General features: G+C 32.9%; 1 protein-coding gene across 1 annotated transcript; it reads right to left on the bottom strand.

The window, feature by feature from the left end:
• Window positions 1-5161: 5161 nt before the first annotated feature.
• Window positions 5162-15703, bottom strand: LOC130649055 (arf-GAP with dual PH domain-containing protein 1-like). The gene is made up of 11 exons (XM_057455248.1): window positions 15612-15703; window positions 11965-12067; window positions 11584-11723; window positions 11064-11155; window positions 10452-10540; window positions 9236-9348; window positions 8954-9115; window positions 8346-8429; window positions 8014-8076; window positions 7614-7685; window positions 5162-6854 (listed from the first exon to the last, which is right to left on the bottom strand). The coding sequence occupies exons 2-11, from the start codon at window positions 12047-12049 to the stop codon at window positions 6546-6548; spliced, it is 1209 nt and encodes a 402-aa protein (XP_057311231.1). The 5' UTR covers window positions 12050-12067; window positions 15612-15703; the 3' UTR covers window positions 5162-6545.
• Between the last annotated feature and the right edge of the window lie 3845 nt (window positions 15704-19548).

Genomic DNA, 19548 nt, shown 5'->3' on the forward strand with positions numbered 1-19548 from the left:
TCGGGTACAAGTGTAAAATATCTGCTCAAATTCATACAACTGTTTTACGAAGTAATTAATTTCTAATTCGTTGTGCTTAAACGAAAGTAACCTTATTTATTTTCCCGTGGACAGACCTGACAAAATAAAAACAATGAATCAATTTTAGATGACCCTAAAATGATTTAAGCAGTCGAAATTTGTAAAATTTCTTACACACTACAACATTGGCACCACCCAACATTTTCGTGCATATCTTATTATTTCAGAAAAACACAAAAAATATTAATGAAAAATATTAATAAAAGCTTCAAATTAAATAACTTAAAGTATAAACAATATGAACAATCAGCCCGATTAGCCTGGCTTGAGCGATCACATGTGAATATTCCACTTCACCTAACCTAGGCCTCGGTTATACAATCCAAGATCTCGACAAATCAGGCTCGTTTCTCATGCAATCGTATTTCACTTTGTACTAGAAATTGTTGATAGAAGCAAGATGTCGACAAAGTCTTATGTGGTCAGCCTAGAGTTTGATTGTGAAGGCTTTTTTTATATTTGTCGCATACAAGCGAGTATTCAGTGGAAATTGAGCAATATGGCTGACTGCAGAAACTTATGCTACATCCTTCTAAAGCGAAGAACAACTTCTCCTTGGGTTTCTCTCAATTTTGCTGACTATAACGCATGCTCGGGTAGGTTTCTTTTTCTGAGTTTTAGGATCCTTATCTTCCCTGTTTGGTTGTCTGGCAGCAAAATTGACCGCAATTGGTCGGATTTAGCTTTTTCTTCAGAATAAGCCCCTGGGGGCTTTTTTGAAACGTTTTCTGTTTTTTGTTTCAATAACCGGACACAAAGTAAAAAAAACGTCCCTGCAAAATACGAATAAAATATGGACGGCTTACTCTCATATTACCAAGAGATAAATTCAAACATCTTTTTTCACAGGATCTGTTGCTTGAAGTCAAAGCCGTTGGCGGTTACTTCACAGCTAAAGTTGCTGGTCTGAATGTCAGAGAGCCCCTGGGGACGAAGTTGAACGTCTTATAGCTTGGCATTAGAACCTACTTAGTGATAATAAAAATAGGGGCAAAAATCTAACGGATGTAATAGCATAACAATTTACCAAAGAAAGTTAAGCTCTCAAAATGTTTTAATATACTTGTCAACAATTGATTTTTTTTATTCCGCCGCAAACATTTTTTAGCAACTTAGAAAACAAACCCTCAAAATAGCTTATTTTAACCTGGTTAGATTTCATTATTAGTTAAATATTTTTTTATTTTTACTATTTATGTTATTATATGGGATTTATTCACCATTCAAAGTTGTTTACCAAAAAATGAAAGCAGTAAAATCAGACCTGAGACTGAATTATTTTCCAGTCTTTTTTAGCTTGATTCATTTTTATTTTGTTCTGATTTTAAACCAAGAACACAACTCTAAAATTAATGTGTTTAAATGCAAATTTGGGTGTTTTTGTTGCTCGTGGAGCTTTATAATTGTGTTCAAGGTCAATTAAGCCAAGGAGGTTCTCTTTTTGAGCCTCCTTGATTAGGCCAACATGAGCATCTAACGAACAGTAATTATAGGAGAGAAAAGAAGCGATCACAAAGCCCATTATATAAGCTGTGGCGTGTCCATCCTAACTTACAAAATTTTCACTGAGTTCGACTACAGTTGTCGCTTGACATGTGGAACCCTAGATAAGTGGAACATTCGCCGAGTACCTTGGATTCTCTTAATTTCTTTGGACAAGTTGATCCCTGCATAAGTGCAAAATTCGCTAAGTGGAACCACTTTTTTGGATGCTCTTTACATCCTCCTTACTATTGCTTGCTTTTGAAAACAAATTCCGTATTTCCAACGTATGAACGTGTTTTTTCTTTACATTTGAATCACGGATTTTTAAAACTAACACGTGCGCACTAATGTTAATTTTTGGGAAGGGAACATGGCCTTCGTATTTGTGTAAGAGGATGCGTTACGTCTATCGATCGTGAATGTGTCCAGGTTGATCAAAAAAGAATTCACAAGCGTCCATTCACGAGTTTTTTCACAGGTTAAAATACTGCCCGAACTAAGCCGTAGCGCACATAAATAAATTGTACATTGATACATAAATACATTGATAAAGGAAATGCTGTAGGGGGGCTATTGATGGATTTGAGTAAAGCATTTGATTGTGTGGATCATAATCTGTTAATAACGAAACTACATGCATATGGTTTCTCAAAAAGTGCTTTAGGTCTTTTAAGGAGTTATCTCACCAATCGGTTTCAAAGAGTCGGAATTGATGGCTATTTCAGCTTGTGAAAAGAGATTATTAGTGGTGTTCCACAAGGTTCGATTCTGGGTCCACTTTTATTCAATATTTATATAAATGATTTAATGTTTATTTCAAATGATAGAGCTGATGTTAAAATTTGTAAATACGCAGATGACAATACACTTTATACATATGGAAAACAATTTAAGGAGATAAAGTTATGTTTAGAAAGTGCTTTTTCAACTGTTAGCACATGGTTTTCCAATAATGGGCTTTAGTTAAATTTTGAGAAATGCAAACTGCTCATTCTGGGAAAATTAAAAAACAAAGATTCTGTTACTTTAAATTTGAAAAATAATATATTACAAGAATCTCCATATGCAAATTTGTTGGGTATAATTCTTGGCAATCAGCTTTCTTTCAGGCAACATGTTCTTCCATTATGTAAGAAGGCTAATGCCAAGATCAATGCCTTAAAATGTATATCACCATATATGTCTAATTATAAGCGAAATGTTATTGCTAATTCATTTATTTATAGCATATTTAATTACTGCATTCTTATATGGGGATTTTCAAGCAGAGATCTACTACATAAAGTAAATAGCATTCATAGTAGAGCAAATAGACTTTTATGCGACAGAGTTGAAAATGAATGCAGAATCAGCATTTATGAAAAGTTCTGCCAAAAATTGTTAAAGGAGGATTTTAAAACAAAAATGAAACAGAATCCCTCCTATATGAATGATGTTTTTATATTTAAAAAGACTGCATATAGTTTCCGTGCATCAAGTTCTCTTGAAAGACGCAGAATTCGTACCACAAAGCGGCTCTTATATTGCGTCTAAATTATTTACTTCGTAACTCTGTCTGAAATGCCTCTTCATTGTCCTTGTTCGAACACGGGCTAAACACTGTTCCGTTTATTCAGTGCAGTTGTCGTCTCTGTGCCACATATACTTGTAACGTAGGACATACGAACTAGCTTCTTAGTATTATAATATAAATCTCTTTTTTTTTAAAACTTTATTTTAGGACAGTCGATTTTAATTAGCCCAAGGCTAACAAATAAAAACTATATTTTTTATATATATTATTATATATATATATTATTATATATCGACTTTAAAGAAAGAATAAATAAAAAAAAATTACCTGACAGTACAGCACGCTTTGACACGGCTTGCCTTGACTGTGTAAAACCAAATACAGAGCCGAGCCGTGGTAAAGCAAGGGCATAACGTCGTCTAAATAACACAAACTTATAGAAATTTTGGTGGGGTTCAGTTCGGTTCTGCTCGATTCAACCCTTAAAGCAGACACCTCTCTAAAGCGAACAAAAATTTGTCCTCCAAGTGGCTGCTTTAGAGAGCTTTGATCCAAAACAGCATTTGATTTTGCGAAAAATGTTTTGAAAGTTTTTTTCTGTCCTTTTATCGCATCCACGTCGGCTTTTATTGCATCAAGCTGGAAATTTTAAAATTGGACGAAATGTGAGCAGACAAAATAAAGCAGACGCTTTTGCGATGTGACAAAAAATTCAGCAAAAACGAGTTATGCGCTTTTGAAATTCGATTATATTTGTCGAGTGATTATAATCTGTTGTTTTCTTGGATTTCCAGACGAAACCGGAAGAATAAAGGACACAACGAAAGAAAATTAAAAAAGCTATAAAAATTCAAAAAAGAAGACAATTTCAGATTGTACCTAAAGTTTAGCTGAAAGACCAGAGACTTCAATTTAAGCAGTCATGGATATGAGAATGCTGCTGTGAGTTCTTGGCTTGCTGTTTCTAAACACAGGTGAGATACGCTTTTGTTGATACAAAAAGCAAATTTGGGAAGCCTATCTCGTTACCAAAGCTTCTGTTTCGATTTTGCCATAAGAAAGTAAAAGAAGAAGGCCTGGGAACAAGATGCTATGGAAACAATAATTACCAAATTTTTTATAGGATATTGTTTGAGATGCTTTACTGGTACCATTACATCAATATCATACAATGTCGGTGAGTCAGAATGTGGATACGGAAACACTGTTTGCCTTGCAAGTACAGTGATCAAACCGACACTTAGTGTTGGAGATGTTACTACTAAGGTTTTTAGCTGTGAGAAAAACATGAAAAAATGTGAAGATTTTTGCAAGCGAGCCAGAGTCAGAACACCCCGTATCAGTTCCTGTCATGTAAGTAGGCTTTTTTCTTTCACCCCTTATGCAAATGCATCATTTTCTCTCAATTTCGAAGAAGTTAAATTTTTTTCTCGCGCTATAAAATAAGGCCATATTTGGAAAAAAGCGAAAAGCAGTAACATTTTAGCCTAGCATTGTTTTTATTTTGTTCTCATTTTTAATAAATCTCAGGCTCGTTGTTTTTATAAAAAAGTGAATAAGTAATAATATTAGGCCAAGGTAACTAATTCGTCAATTTTCATAACTTTTTTTCATTTAACAACTATTATTTTTTATAGACTCAATGTTGCCAAAGCGACCGCTGCAACAAATACGGAAAGTTTTCATAAACTCTTATTCGGTCCGAACAAAGACTCAACAGCAAGATTTTTTAGTACTTCTTTGTTTTTTACGTAATCAATTTTTTTTTCTTCTGTTTTATTATTGAGCAGCCCCGTTTTTTTTAACATAACGAAGACCAAAACTCATAAAATATACAATTATAGACCCGTTAGTTTGCTACCGGCCTTGTCATAGGTATTCGAGCAACTAATCGCAAAAACAACTGAACACCTTTATGAAGCCTCACCTTAATTTTCTCTGTGGATTTCAAAAGGACTACAGTTCTCAACATGCTTTGCTCAATAGGCTGCGAGGTGGGAAAGTTGCTTGGACAAGTGATGCTATTCTTATGGACCTGTCAAAATCCTTTCATTGTCTTTCTCAAGACCTTTTGGTGCAAAGCTGGAAGCGTATGGTCTAGGCATCCATAGTGTTAGACCTGTCTATTTTTATCTAAAAAATAGAAAGCAAAGGGAAATAATTCTTTTTAACAATTGACTTAAGGTACTTTCGGGAGTTCCTACAGGTTCCGTACTTAGATCCTATTTTGTTTAATATTTTTATCAACCACATGTTTTATTGTTCCTCACCCTTCAACTCTTCCGTGTAACTTTGCAGATGACAACACCCTATACGTCTTTGATAAAACTATAAATGTAATAAGAATGCTAAATGTTGATGTAAAGAGTATTGGCTAGTCCTAAATTATTTTAAAGATTTTACCTAACGCAGGTGGAAATCAGTAACTATCAAGTTTTACTTTAGATAACATCTGTTTAATATTACCTTTATATTATATTTTTTATGATAGAGAACAGTGTGCCACAGTGTCAAAGAAAAACCCCGAAACACGCCCCTTGGACCTTTTGCAGTGCTTTTAATCTAATTCTCTTTGCTTATCTCGAACTAATTTTCTTGTCGTAAGGACCTGAAAAACTAACAAAAAATTAAGTAGCAAAAAGAAAAACAAACCAAACTAAAAAAATATTCTAAATTAATATTTGAAACAATTACGTACAACTCTAGTAGAAAAATATTACAACTTCGTAAAAAATATATATATACATATATAGGGGACATCTAAAGATTGGTAGTATATGACAAGGCGTGCGGACGACAATGGAACAGTAAAAATAGGTTCTGAAAGCATACACATGCATATAAGAGCAAGTATATATTCAATAGCCACCTTCTTTATTGTTAATTCGTATTTAAGCAGTAAGTGATAGGAATGAAATTGGCATGCCTTTGCAAAAATGCAGACGTACATGTATGTACGCTTAGGACAGAACCACTAGCCTCGTATTCGATGCAAACGTACTTTGTGGATGCTGTCATAGGCATAAATTATTGTTATTTCGTGATAATAAAAACCAGGGAGGTGTCAACAAAAATATATAAGAAAATTACTTCCTTGCTATATATAAAAAAATACACTCTTTTTATGGAAATATGGATATATTACTGAAGTGCATGTACCTTGTTTTTCCAAGGTATGTATATTATAGGCTAAATGTGACAGTCATCCAACGAGATAGTCCAAAGAAATGCTAACTACAAAAATAAATTTAGCCCATATGTTAATATAAAAATAAATATAAAAATATTATAGAAAAAAAAACGGCGCAGACTTTTTCCACACTCTCTTCGTATCTGCTCCAATCACTTGACAGTTATGGTTGCCATCTTTCCTGGATAGTCCATCATGTAACCTAACAGGTACGCGGCTCCACCTTACACCGTTACATCTACTTCGTCTACAATTTTCGGAAAATCGGGTCCCGGTCTATGCATCTGATAAACAGCGAGAAGAGAAATTTGATAGTATTGAAATCCTTTGTGATTTATCACTGATAGGGTCAAGCCATTCCAGTTTCTTCATTGCTTTCCTAAAAGCTGCAAGCCAAGCCAACATTTCTTCTCGACTTTCTGCACAGAAATTGAAAACAGGGTTGCGCCCTTTCTGGACGATTTGCGAATGAACCATAAAACAATGTTTCGAGGGCGCATTGGGATGGTTCCCTTCAATACCTTCCATGGCAAAACAATTCATATTGTAGGACTCAATGTCAACTTCGCCTAGTGGCTCAGCATCCTACCAAAGAAAAAGAAAAAAACGAATCAGTAGTCTTATGGCGTTGAAACGGGTAGTGGGCGGGTTTCAGGGAGGGTGGTTGGGCGAGTTGGAGGGCGGTTGTTTAGCTACTGGATTTTTCAATTTTGACGTTGGTTATATTACTCAAAAAAAGCATAACATTGAGGTTTAATTCACTGGTAGCTGCAGTTTAGAATAAGTATGGAGTCTATGGCCTTGTATGGTCTTGTATAGAAATACTATAGCATAACCAAATTACAAGTTTGTGTACAGCCTTACACCAAGGCATATTGTCTACTTGAATAGCCTTGTAACTATGGAATGATTTCTAAAACTAAATAAACACAAGTGTGTATACAGCCTTAAAACTAGCACATAGTGTCTACGTGGAATAGCCTTGTAACTATGGCATAGTTTCCTTCTAAAATAAAATAAATTATCACAAGTGCGTATACAGCACTGTACACACACTAGAATTTTTTAAATTTTAACATCTTCAACTGCTGATGCATACAGATTCAAGTGACAATCCCTAGGCACAACAATAGCAAATGTAAAAAGGACCACCAAAATAGCATTCCCAAACGTTCGGGGAGGATAGCATTTACAAGATTGCAAACACAATGAGTCATACATGACGATGTAACATATATACATAGAAAAGTTTTTAAAAATATCAATATTTCAAGGTATTCAACCTTAACCCAGTGTCGCTTAGTAGAAATTGAAAAAAGATAAGCATAATAGAAAGATTCTTACCAAAGCTTTTTCGAAGTAACAAAACCGATGTGTGTCTATACAAACAAAACGCTTTTTCCATCCATCACCACTCTGAAAAAAAAAGGAAATGGCGCATAAGCTGTTGAACCATACCGTCTTCCGTGTGAGGCATGTAATTAAAAAAATGATAGCTCGTTCCGTAGATCTTAAATTTTTGACAAGAAGACTGGAGAAAAAGAAACCAAAATCAATTTTTTTTTTCTATATAATTAGTTTTCACAAAGATGAAAATCTTTAATTGCTGAGATACAGAAATGACCAATATATATAGAGACCCTATAAACACTCGAGTTTTCCGTTTATTAGTGCAATAATATCCTGGAACGGGCAATAAATTGATAGTGATCGAATCGATTGTATTAAATAAACGCTCTCTAACCTTTGATCCCGTTTTATGTAAATATCCCATTTTAAGGTAACGTCTCGTTAATAAATGTTCCACCTATAAAAAAGAGAAAAATACATCAAAAAGTGATTTTTGCGCGAGTAATTTTTGTTGTTGTTTTTTACCGCAACATTTAAAATAACGAAATATTTCTTTTACAATTTATTTGTATCTCTTTTACAAAAAAATAAAATCAAAATCTCTAAACTTGTTTTCCAAAGAAAGAATATCTTTGCATCTCTTTTCCCTTTCATTTCATGACCTAATGTCAAAATATACGAAAGGCCTTTTCATTAACAACTTCTTTAAAAATAAGTTACACTTACTACGGGTTTTTCCACGCCATACAAGAATGGTTGCAAAAAAATTAATCTAGCGGCTCTTATAGCTAAATACCAATCTATCGTTTCCTATAAGCAAAAAATGAAGAGAAGTTATAGGGGGAACTTTATTGCAAAAAATATTGGTAAAAAACACTGATTGAGAAACAAAATTTTCAAATGCGAACACTTTATATTAATTATATTAATGGTGAAAAGCAATGGATTATGGTACTTGCAATCAAAGAGCAATGCCTTATCTTGATTACCTTTACAAAAAGGGAATGACCATATTTTCGCACGACGGTGTGTTAATTAATGAGTTAAACTTTGAAATCCAATGAAAGGCTTATTCACAAAAGGTGTGGTGTCCAGTAACCCTGCCGTGCTGAAATCAATTTTTTTAAACAATCGCAAATCTGAACCTGAATGTTTACATTTAGTGTTACCTAGGAGGATTTTACTGACGATCCTGTAATAATGATCAATAATGATGATCAATAATGATCAATAATGATCAATCAAATCAAATCGAATCAATCAATGAATCAACCAATCGATAAATAAATAAAAAGCATAAACATGCAGCCATTGTTTATTTGAATGTTACTTACAAAGCTCGATTCTGTATATGTGTAAATATGTCGCTGTTTAGAGTATCCATTACGATGTATGGGAAAGGTGATGAGCATGCTGTGTTTTCTGTGTGTGATGTCATCGGCTAACAACATCACGTTAACCTGACTGATGTGAATCCTTTGCTTGGGTTCAGCTTCCTACAACATAACTTTCATATGTAACTAATGTAATGTCAAATATTTTCACGATATATTGCTTATTGTATCATGTCTGCAACCCAACAACAAAAGCGACGACAGCGAAAAAGAATAGCATACCTCTTGTCGTATGAAGTAGCATAAATAACCTTGCTGTGAAGATAACACAAAGAAACGCTTATTCCAATTTTTTGACTTTTTTTCTTTTTTTAACATCCAGCCATATTTTGATCCTGCCGAAAATCGAAAAAGTATTTTAATAGATTCACAGAAATTTCAAGGGTTTAGGTCTGACTCTCCTTAATGTTCAAAAAAAATTTACTAAAAGAACTTGAATTCCTAAACAGTTTATACGAACAAAATTAAATTTTGCGATAAATGGGATTTAAGTGTCTTTTCAGAAGATTTTCGCGAATGGGTGACTTTGGTATATTTCATAAGGATTTTGCAGATGAGATCAAAAAATTGCGAAATTATTTTTAGGAATATCGCATTAAAACTCTGGGCTCTTTGTTAACGATCTAATTAATATTGTCTAAATTTATCGTTTTTTATGATCTTTTTAGCCTTCTCCAATTCCTGCTACCTTTACTTTTAGGTACTAAATTAAGTTACAAGTCGAAAATTATATAACTAAAGATAACTGTACTTCTGATCTTGTGTCGTATTTCAAACAAAGTTTTTTTTGCTAAAATTTCACCCATAGTACATCTCGCCATGGAGGTAGAAATAAATAATTATACCTCCACGATCTGGCATAAAAGAAGAAAGAAATCATTTTAACATAAAAACGGGTTAACACAACTACAAAAGAAAAAGAAAACATAAAATTTTCATTGACCAGTATATTATCAGGTATAAGATATCCCTGACATTTGACCCCCTGGTTTAACTGTTTTATCAATACAACAAAAAAGTATCTTATGCACACACGGTTAAAACGCGTAGGATTGACATGTCTGAATAAGTTAGAAAACACCCAATCAAGGATACATTCAGCAATCTTATAGAAGAGATGGCATCGGTAGAGATTAGTTCAAGGCATGGTTGCTCTGTTTAATTTTTACCATAATAATTTACTCAAGATAGCCTCCTCAAACATTGTGAGTGCTGCTATCAATGAAAAACCTGCAATGGGAGTCTTAATACAACCAAAGCTTCCATTTAAGTAACATTGATCCTATATACTTAATTGTGATTCCAATAAAGAAATGAAAGCATTCTCATATATTTTCTATTCAAATTCCAGACTTTCAAGCATCATCCACCTATTTCAATAAACAATACCATTTACAGCCTTTGAAGATATTGCAAAAAATGTTTAAGAGAGCCTTACCATTAGCGTATGACTGTTTACACGCGCCTGCACCGTCGACAAATTCCTGTCTCTCATATTTTGCTTTAATCCACTGTTCTATTAGATCTCTAAAAAATAAATAGTTGCAAGACTTTAACTTAGTTTTGTTTAGGAGGAATTGTTTAAGGCGTGGTGTGGTCGAGGGTTGTAATTAGCATACTGAATGTGCCACACCGTGCTTCTAGCTCAGTCGTGCTGTATGGCTCTAGCCAGTTGACAAAAAAAATTATGCAAATCTCGCACAAATACTTTCATGGAGTTTAAGTTCTGCTTGAGGCAACTTATAAAATAAATCTAACGGTGTCTAGCTCCATAATCTCCGCTGCTATCCAAAACAGCAATATCTGTTTACAGGATCACCAGCTTAAATCATATCATTAGTCATCCTATCTTAAAAAAAATATGTACAACACAAGACAGTATGTATCGGATTCCTGGATGTAGCATGTGCTCGCGCGCCACCCCACGGCTGTCCCTGCTACAAGAAACCGTATATTTGTTACAGTGTTTGAAATTTTAAAAATTGATCGCTGGACAACATATTCGCAGAGAAAGACCAAAATTATTATACAATTACTTAAAAAAACTCACTCGTAATCAGATTTTGAAACTGGTGGCCAACAATCTGGTACAGAGTGTTCCCATTTCCTAGCACCTAAAGCATTTCCCATTCTTTCCATAGCCTACAACAAACAATTTTAAAACAAGCTAAATAAGTAACCCATAATAAATAATTATTATTTGTGTGACTTTTATTTTGAGGATGATGATTTGAGGTTCTTTATGTGGAATAGTGTTGACCGGATTAAAAATTCTCTCTAGGCATATTTAATTTTGCAGTGCCAGGTTCTTTTGGCTGATTTTTTGACATTAATTCTTAGGAATGATACATACACCAATTGCTTGTTTCGTTAGTTGTGCAAAAAAAAAGTGCAAATTTAGTTTTATGGACAACAAATTTTTTGAGATGTGAGCACATATAATTTAGCTGAAAAAGAAAAATGCTGCAAAGTCAGCAAAAATAAATCCTCACAAAAATAAATAAGCTTTATGTACTGACTAAAATAACATTCAATTGCAACGATAAAACTCAAGAAGTTAAAATGCTTACATTGCATTTCTCTGTATCAAACGTGTCTAAATGTATTGATTTAATGGATGAATATCTCGTACCCAGACTTCTATGAACACCGCTACATTTTATGCATACAAATAATCCAAGATTTAATGAGATGAAGTCTGGAGGAGGAACTGAAATAAAACCATTCTTAAAATCTACCACTATACCATTCTGCAAATAATTATATGTAAAATTATATGTAAAAATTATAGATTTATAATTGCTAGTTTCGAATCACCTTAGAAGTCTTCACCCTATTTCATTCCATTCATTTTGTTTGTTTTGTACCTAATTAACTGATCGTTAGTCCATGAAAGATTTAATGGGGAATACGCTCACCTAAAATTTTGTTGTGCATATGGCCTCACTCACCTGTTGCACTGCAATCTGCACATTTCTCATTTCCTGGAACCTTTAGTAACTCCAAAAGTCTTTGTTTACATTGTTCAGACGTCATGATATGGTTTCCAGAAAACTGAAAAGAAAAAACAACTTACGTTGACTGTCATCTCTGGAAAAATGGTAACAAAGAAAAACAAAAATCAAAGTTCTTTGAGTAGCTGGCTTAGTAAGTTTCCAATCAGTGTTGAACTTTATCATAAAGATACATTCTAATAAAACAATATATTAAAATTACAAAAAATATCAAAATTTGTCCTCCCTTTAAAAGTATATCGTGACGAATCATCACATTATCAATTTTCTAGGAACTATGTACGTTAATATCTCATGCTTTCACTTTTGATACAAACTTGAAGACATTTTAATTACTAATAATTATTAAAATTATGGTTTTTTTAAAAAAAAAATTCCCTCTGTCATTATATTATACAGAGCTTTGAAAATTTAATATTGTGACATATGAGAGTGATACACCATAAAGAAAAACGACAACATTGTTTTGAATAAATAAATATGTGGAAAGACGTCAATATGTGCATTGCACCTAAAATCAGTTCCACCTTCAGTTAAAAAACTTGTATTTTCACAGATAGTCTATAAAACACCTTTTATAAGCACGATTTTTTATACATTAACAACTTTAAAACATGTTAAAAACATTAAAGGCTTTGTCAATACTAAGAAGTATTTAAATGCTCCTTTAAACTTCCAAAATGACAAATTAAAAGAAAAATGAAAAACAATAAGATATACGCATGCAGTACTACATCAGTATAAAAATTATAAATTCATTGCTTTACTGATATAAACAACTGAAAAAAATTGTTTTTGTGTGAGAGAAGCAATGAAAACGTGGGCTTCTCTATAACGGTTTAATGAATGATAGAAGCACATAATTGTTCTTATCCTTGTTCCGTAAGGTCCGTCTAAAAATACGGCAGTAAATGTTGCACAATTGTAGTACGGAAAACTAAGTAAATGTTTGTTGATACTGGCAATATTTTTGTGATGTCAGAGAGAAAAGCAATAAAATCAGGGAAATTATTCTAAAATATTTTAAAACACATTTTAACATTCTTTAGATATTAATACTTTAACCTCTGCACAAATCCCACAAATCAACTATTGCCCCAAGGCTGCATTTCTCTCAGAAATTATGTTGAGTTGAGGACTTTTAAAAAGGGGGAATTAAGGAGGGGTTAATAAATTAGAAGCTGTAAGATTATCAAAGATTAATTATTTATACAATATCACAAAACAATAACTCAAAAATGTTAAACAAAACTATTAGATCCAAAAGCAAAACTATACTTTAAAACGTTTAAATGCTTTTAGTTAACTTTTGTCACTCAGTAGCAGATAGCTAGGTACATACATAAAAAATATGCAATATTGACTTGATAGTTTCTGGGGCAAAGGCCAGAGGCAGACCGAGAAAGACTTGACAGGAGGTTATAAGGACAGACTTGATACAGAGGAAGTTGAGTTTAGATCTAACACAGTCTAGATCAGATTGGAAGAGGGTCATTAATATACCCCGTCCAACCCATGCTAGCATGGAAAACGGACGTTAACCGAGAATGATGAATGATGATGATGAATATGTATTTTCAGAAATTTTTTTTCTCTAAACAAGTACTGTACTCAACTCTGATATACCCGGAAAGGCTTATTCAAAAGTAGGGACTTAGTCCAAGGTAGAGGCTTATTCCAAGGTAGGGACTTATTCCAAGGTAGAGGCTTATTCTAAGGTAGGAGCTTATTCCAAGGTAGGGGCGTATTCCCAGGTAGGGGCTTATTCCAAGGTAGGGGCTTATTCCAAGGTTCCATGGTAGGGGCTTATTTCAAGGTAGGGGCTTATTCCAAGGTAGGGGCTTATTTCAAGGTAGGGGCTTATTCCAAGGTAGAGGCTTTTTCCAAGGTAGGGGCTTATTCCAAGGTAGGGGCTTATTCCAAGGTAGGGGCTTATTCCAAGGTAGGGGCTTATTTCAAGGTAGGGGCTTATTCCAAGGTAGGGGCTTATTCTAAGGTAGAGGCTTATTCCAAGTTTCCAAGGTAGGGCTTATTTTAAGGTAGGGGCTTATTCCAAGGTAGAGGCTTATTCCAAGGTAGGGGCTTATTCCAAGGTAGGGGCTTATTCCAAGGTAGGGGCTTATTCCAAGGTAGGGGCTTATTCCAAGGTAGGGGCTTATTCCAAGGTAGGGGCTTATTCCAAGGTAGGGGCTTATTCCAAGGTAGGGGCTTATTCCAAGGTAGGGGCTTATTTCAAGGTAGGGGCTTATTCCAAGGTAGGGGCTTATTTCAAGGTAGAGGCTTATTCCAAGGTAGAGGCTTATTAGTAAGTAGTTTAAGGAGGAGAAGGGGGTTAATGGGATATATAATGGTACGGAAAAAAAAGGATTTCCATGTCAAAGTGGTATTATTTTGAGCTCATTTTAAAGGTGGTGATGGAAAAATTTTTTTGCTAATTAAATGCAGACCTGTTTCGCATTTTTAATATGCACCCACTGCTATGTCTGCACCCTATCCACACCAGTGTTACAATAATTTTCTTACAAAATTTGGGTGCATACATTTAGATTTGTAATGGTCATATTCAAAGTTATATGTAGTGTAATGAAAAAAGGAAAATATATTTAGACAAAAACAAGTGGAGTACCTTAAATTTCAATTCCTCCACAACCTCTGGAGAGTTTACTAACGACATAATTCTTTAAATTTTATTGTAATTAAGTTTTCAAAATAATTGCATTATGCAAACTGCATCTGAAAACTTTACTAATACAACTATAGCACAAGTCTTGTACAACTTCCTTAACCAAGCGTCCATGAAACTAAAGTGTCTTTGGAAATCCATAAAGAAAACCCATTCACAAAACCTGGTACAGTATGTGGCCATTGTATAAATAAATAAATATATAGATGAAACTTAAGATGTGGTAAATAACTCAGCATGCTTTCAGTTTCAGATACGTGTTTTTGAATCCACAAATATGTCAATAATATTAATAATTGTTATAACAGCTGAGTGTTTCAGACGCTGGAAAAAGCAGTTCGCTGAAGCTGACACTAGTGTGTCAGGTGATACATAGCTTGTGTGTTATTTTATTGTTGTCTTTTTGCTTTTAAGTATATGTCTAAAAATATAGTTCACCCTTTGAAAAAGCAAGTAAGATACATTATTTATATGGTATAGGACATTTAAAAAATGACACATGGCACATTCAAATGTCTGTTCGCAAGCAAAACAGTTGTTAATGACATCATTGTCTCCCCGTCTTTTCTTTTTAAGAAAATGACATTTGTGGGTTTTTTAGACTTAGTATTTTCAGTTCTAGAGTTGTAAAAATGCATACATAATTTATTACAAATATGCCTGTTTTGGTCGTAAAAAAAAAGTAATAAATTGTGTTTTTGTTTCTGTTACATTTAGTGCCAGCAAATTTTAATTGTATATATATGATGTGATAATGTTCTCGTAGATAATCTTTTTTGTTATGCGAGTAACATTACAACTTCATTTTCCTTGCTCATTAACATCAGGCTGCAAATAATTGTTCATAATTGACAGGACTGAACACAAACAAACATACATTTTATGCAAGTTCTAAACATACCTTTGTGTACTTTAAAATCAATCCTCACTTCTTTCTCTCGATGTTTTAATATATTATACTATTATCTCTAAAAAATAAACAAAAAAAACATTCAAAACCACAAATTAATGAACTCTGCATAGAGAAAAAATATAACTAAAAGCAACTAAGGTCAGAAATTGGCTTACAAATAATTAGCCTAGCAAACTTAGTTTTCTTCGGATACTGAAACTGAGTTTCCTTAATACGAAATCTTAGATGCAAAAAAATGTCTCAGAGCACAACCCGAATTCAAATCAGTCAGTAAATACATTTATTTCTTAGAGAAAGTCCCAAATTTAAAATTGAGTATTAAGCCAAGGCTGGTACAGCCATACCTTACCTTTTTATGCTTAGAGGTGAGTAAAACATTTGCTAAAACATTTATTTATATTTATGCATTTAAACTGGTGTTTTTTATTGTATATTATTTTATAGTTTTTTATTTATATTGAAGATATACAATACTTTTCTCCAGTAAAAAAAAAGCTAAAACATAAAAACTCGCATTTCAGGAACAAAATAAAACATTAGGCTAAAATTAAAAGCCTACATTGAGAACAAGACACAACAAAATTTGCAGACCTGACTGATAAAGCTAACGTAGTGTTCTAGTAAGTGCGGAAATTGTGACAACAATTGCTGACACTTAAAATGCTGAATTACGCGGGCTGTACTTATAAATTTGACAAAAATAGATAAAAACTGATTATCTTCTTCTGTATGGGTAACCATAGTGATTCTCCAATTCAGTAGGTGTTACCAATGGAAACAATTTGGCACAGTCAAAGTATGTCATGAAAGAAACAAAGCAAAGACAATAATCATTTGCTTATTTTAATATATATATATTTTATTAAAAATAAAATGTAAAAGCTTTTCGGCTTACTCCATCATCAGTACATAATTTTATGTACTGATGATGGCGTAAGCCGAAAAGCTTTTACATTTTATTTTTAATAAAATATATATATTAAAATACATTTAGATGGCGAATTTTATTACAAATATTTGCTTATTTCAACACTTTTCCTTTGACATCATCAAAAGCATGAAATTTGTTAAGCAAAAAAGAGTTATGTCCTTGCCTAGAAAGAATAAGGGTAGAAACCAACAGTAAGCATCACTAATTTAAACCAACCTCTATAAAAAACAGTATAAAATTCAATGTTTTGTACAGGCTAAAGTTTTACCATACAAAACATTAGATGACCTCCCCTCCAAACTGATGTTATGTGCCACTGGTTAAGAGAAGCAACCCTAAGCTAGATTCAAATTCCATATTAACCATTTGACTATTTAACAGTAATTCATTAAACATTACTTCAACTTTGCAAATGTACCAACAGAAAAAATTGTTTCTTTCCCATAATGACTTCTACTTTTTTTTCTATTGTTAAACTTGTTCTTACGTTTCAATAAAGAATGTCTATTTTCTCCTATTAAGAATAAATTCTTTTTTAGAAAATCACCTCTACATTAATCAACTTTAACTAAAAGACAAAATTCACATTGCTAAAGTGTGTGAATATGAAATATGCATCAAATAAGGGTAATTACTAACCCTATAATAACTGGGCAATACTGGAGAATATCGACCGACGTCAACTGGCAAGGACCTTTCCTACTAAGTCATAGCTAAACATGAATCTCACTTTAGAATGAAAAATGGTTGTGGAAACGTAAAGTCTAACCTGGCTCTTGTTGTTATAATGGAAATGCATAAAAAACATGGTATACGTGTTGTTTCTTATGACTTAACACACTTTTAAAAACCAATGTACTTTAACAAATGTCTAAATTTTTATTTTTTATTTTAATTAGGACATTACAAATTCCATCTCCATGCAGAGACATGAATAATTAACAATAATAAGGTTTGAGACAAACCTGTTTTTAACGTGAAACTATCCTTTACAAAATGTTTATTAAAGAACTGCTAAACTACATTATAAAGAAGAAACTATTGTGAGGTCATAAAATATTTTAATGTGACTTATCAGAGCAATTACTTTTTATCAAAATTGTTAATAATCATAGCTTCTCAAAATAAAAAGTAAACAAAAGTGAACCATAGCATTTCCAAACAGCTATTAAAGTTTGTGCGAAACCTACACGCACAGATCATCTTATGACGTGTAATGCTTATGCAATACAAGCAATCCAATTTACAAGTGAAAGTATTTATGCATAAAATCAGTAAAAACAAGCAAGCCAAAACAACTTATACACTTACAATTCCATTAACTAAAGGGATACAAATATAAAACAATCACATGCTCAAATAAAGTTTAAATACATTAGTTTAAAACCTTAATAAACCATGATATGAAATTCTAATTGCTATGGATACCTACAAATTGTTTTTAAAAGAAACCTAAGCAACAACTTAATTGAACAAAATCAAAATAAAATAAAAAGGATTTTATTACTCCTACTGACAAGCTATTTGAACTAATTAATTTAGATATTCATCAATATAGGTATTAGTCAATTTTTTGCTAATTTTTAGCACATATGTGGAAGTATTTACAGTTTTGCTAGGAAGTATCCTGAATCTATGAAAGGAATAATGGAAACTTTCATTGGCCAGACATTACTATGGCAGTATTGGAATGGCACAAAATCTGGTGGCACAAAAACATTTTGTTGGCAAAATTGGTTGAAATGTTATGTAGAAGGTCTATAAGAGGAGGATGCTCCATAAAGAAGAGACTTCATCAACAATATTTAAATCTGAAGATGGTAAGGAAATCAAAACATGTGACCATATACCTGCTTGGCTTAATATGTTTGCATAACAACAAAAGTTACCGACAAAGACTTTTTAGTAAATTATAGATTCTGAAATCAACAGTGTTTAAATTCTGGCACAAGAACATTTAATTAATTTAGTTCCACCAGACATTACTGCATTTAAATTATTGAAGAGGGGAGTGGGAATTAAAAAATATCCACTGACTGATGATGAATAATTTAGATTAATCAAGAGAAGGAAATTGCATAAACAGTTTGAGCATCCATCAAAAGACAAACTGGAGCAGCTTTGGAGAAATGCTGATGTACCTGACTGAAAATGACTGCTGGAGTGATATGTGCAATTTATACATTACCACATCAATTGAAAACAATGGTTGTATGGTAACAAAATTTGGTTCTTACATCTTCTTGATTATTTGACATCTGGTCATATTATAATAAATCCTGTGTTATTAAAGTAAAAGTAAAGAAATTATCATTAATTAAATTTTTGTGACCTGGATTTCCATATTTGGTTTAACTGAGCATTTTTCAGTAGAGAATGATGGAGATTTTTATAATAAATATTACCATAGCATGTGTGAGAATTTGAACATCAATATTGTTACAACAGCAGCTGAGAGTTAGTGGAGAAAGAGACCTGTTGATCGACATAAATTCACACTTAGCAATAAGATCTGTAAAATGATGGCAAGCCTAACTATTCATTAAAGACAGTCGTAGCTTGGGCTGTTGCTGCGACGAATTCTAGGAAAAATGTTCAAATCAACTGTTTGTTAGCAATCTAAATTTTTAAGTTGTTAAAATGAATGATCCACCAGCTCTAGAAGGAAGAACAAGTAGTCAAGTAGTTACTGACAATTTAAATACATTACATGAAGTAACAGAAGCCTTTAAAAAATCTAAATCCTGTGAAAAGATTGAAGAGCCTTGAACCTAAACAACCTCATGTGGTGTGAAGTATCTAACAGGAGATAAAGTATACTATAAAAACGAAGACCTGATGATATTTGTAAAGGTCCTGCCATTGTGTAGGACAGGAAAGTCAGCAAGTTCTCATGAAGTGTGGATCAACATACGTTACAATACAGACTATAATTGAAAGATCAAAAATTGAATGTAAATGTAAAATTGGAGATCCACAATAAAGAAAAACAGG

The sequence above is a fragment of the Hydractinia symbiolongicarpus genome, chromosome 7 (genome assembly GCF_029227915.1).
Source record: "Hydractinia symbiolongicarpus strain clone_291-10 chromosome 7, HSymV2.1, whole genome shotgun sequence".
NCBI lineage: Eukaryota > Metazoa > Cnidaria > Hydrozoa > Anthoathecata > Hydractiniidae > Hydractinia > Hydractinia symbiolongicarpus.

Excerpts from the sequence above, each read along its gene's own strand:
- LOC130649055 (XM_057455248.1), bottom strand. The coding sequence starts at position 12,049 with ATGACGTCTGAACAATGTAAACAAAGACTTTTGGAGTTACTAAAGGTT. Across the intron at positions 8,430-8,953 it reads CATATACAGAATCGAGCTTT|GAAACGATAGATTGGTATTT; the intron begins GTAAGTAACATT and ends TTTTGCTTATAG. Across the intron at positions 6,855-7,613 it reads GTTACTTCGAAAAAGCTTTG|GATGCTGAGCCACTAGGCGA; the intron begins GTAAGAATCTTT and ends TTTCTTTGGTAG.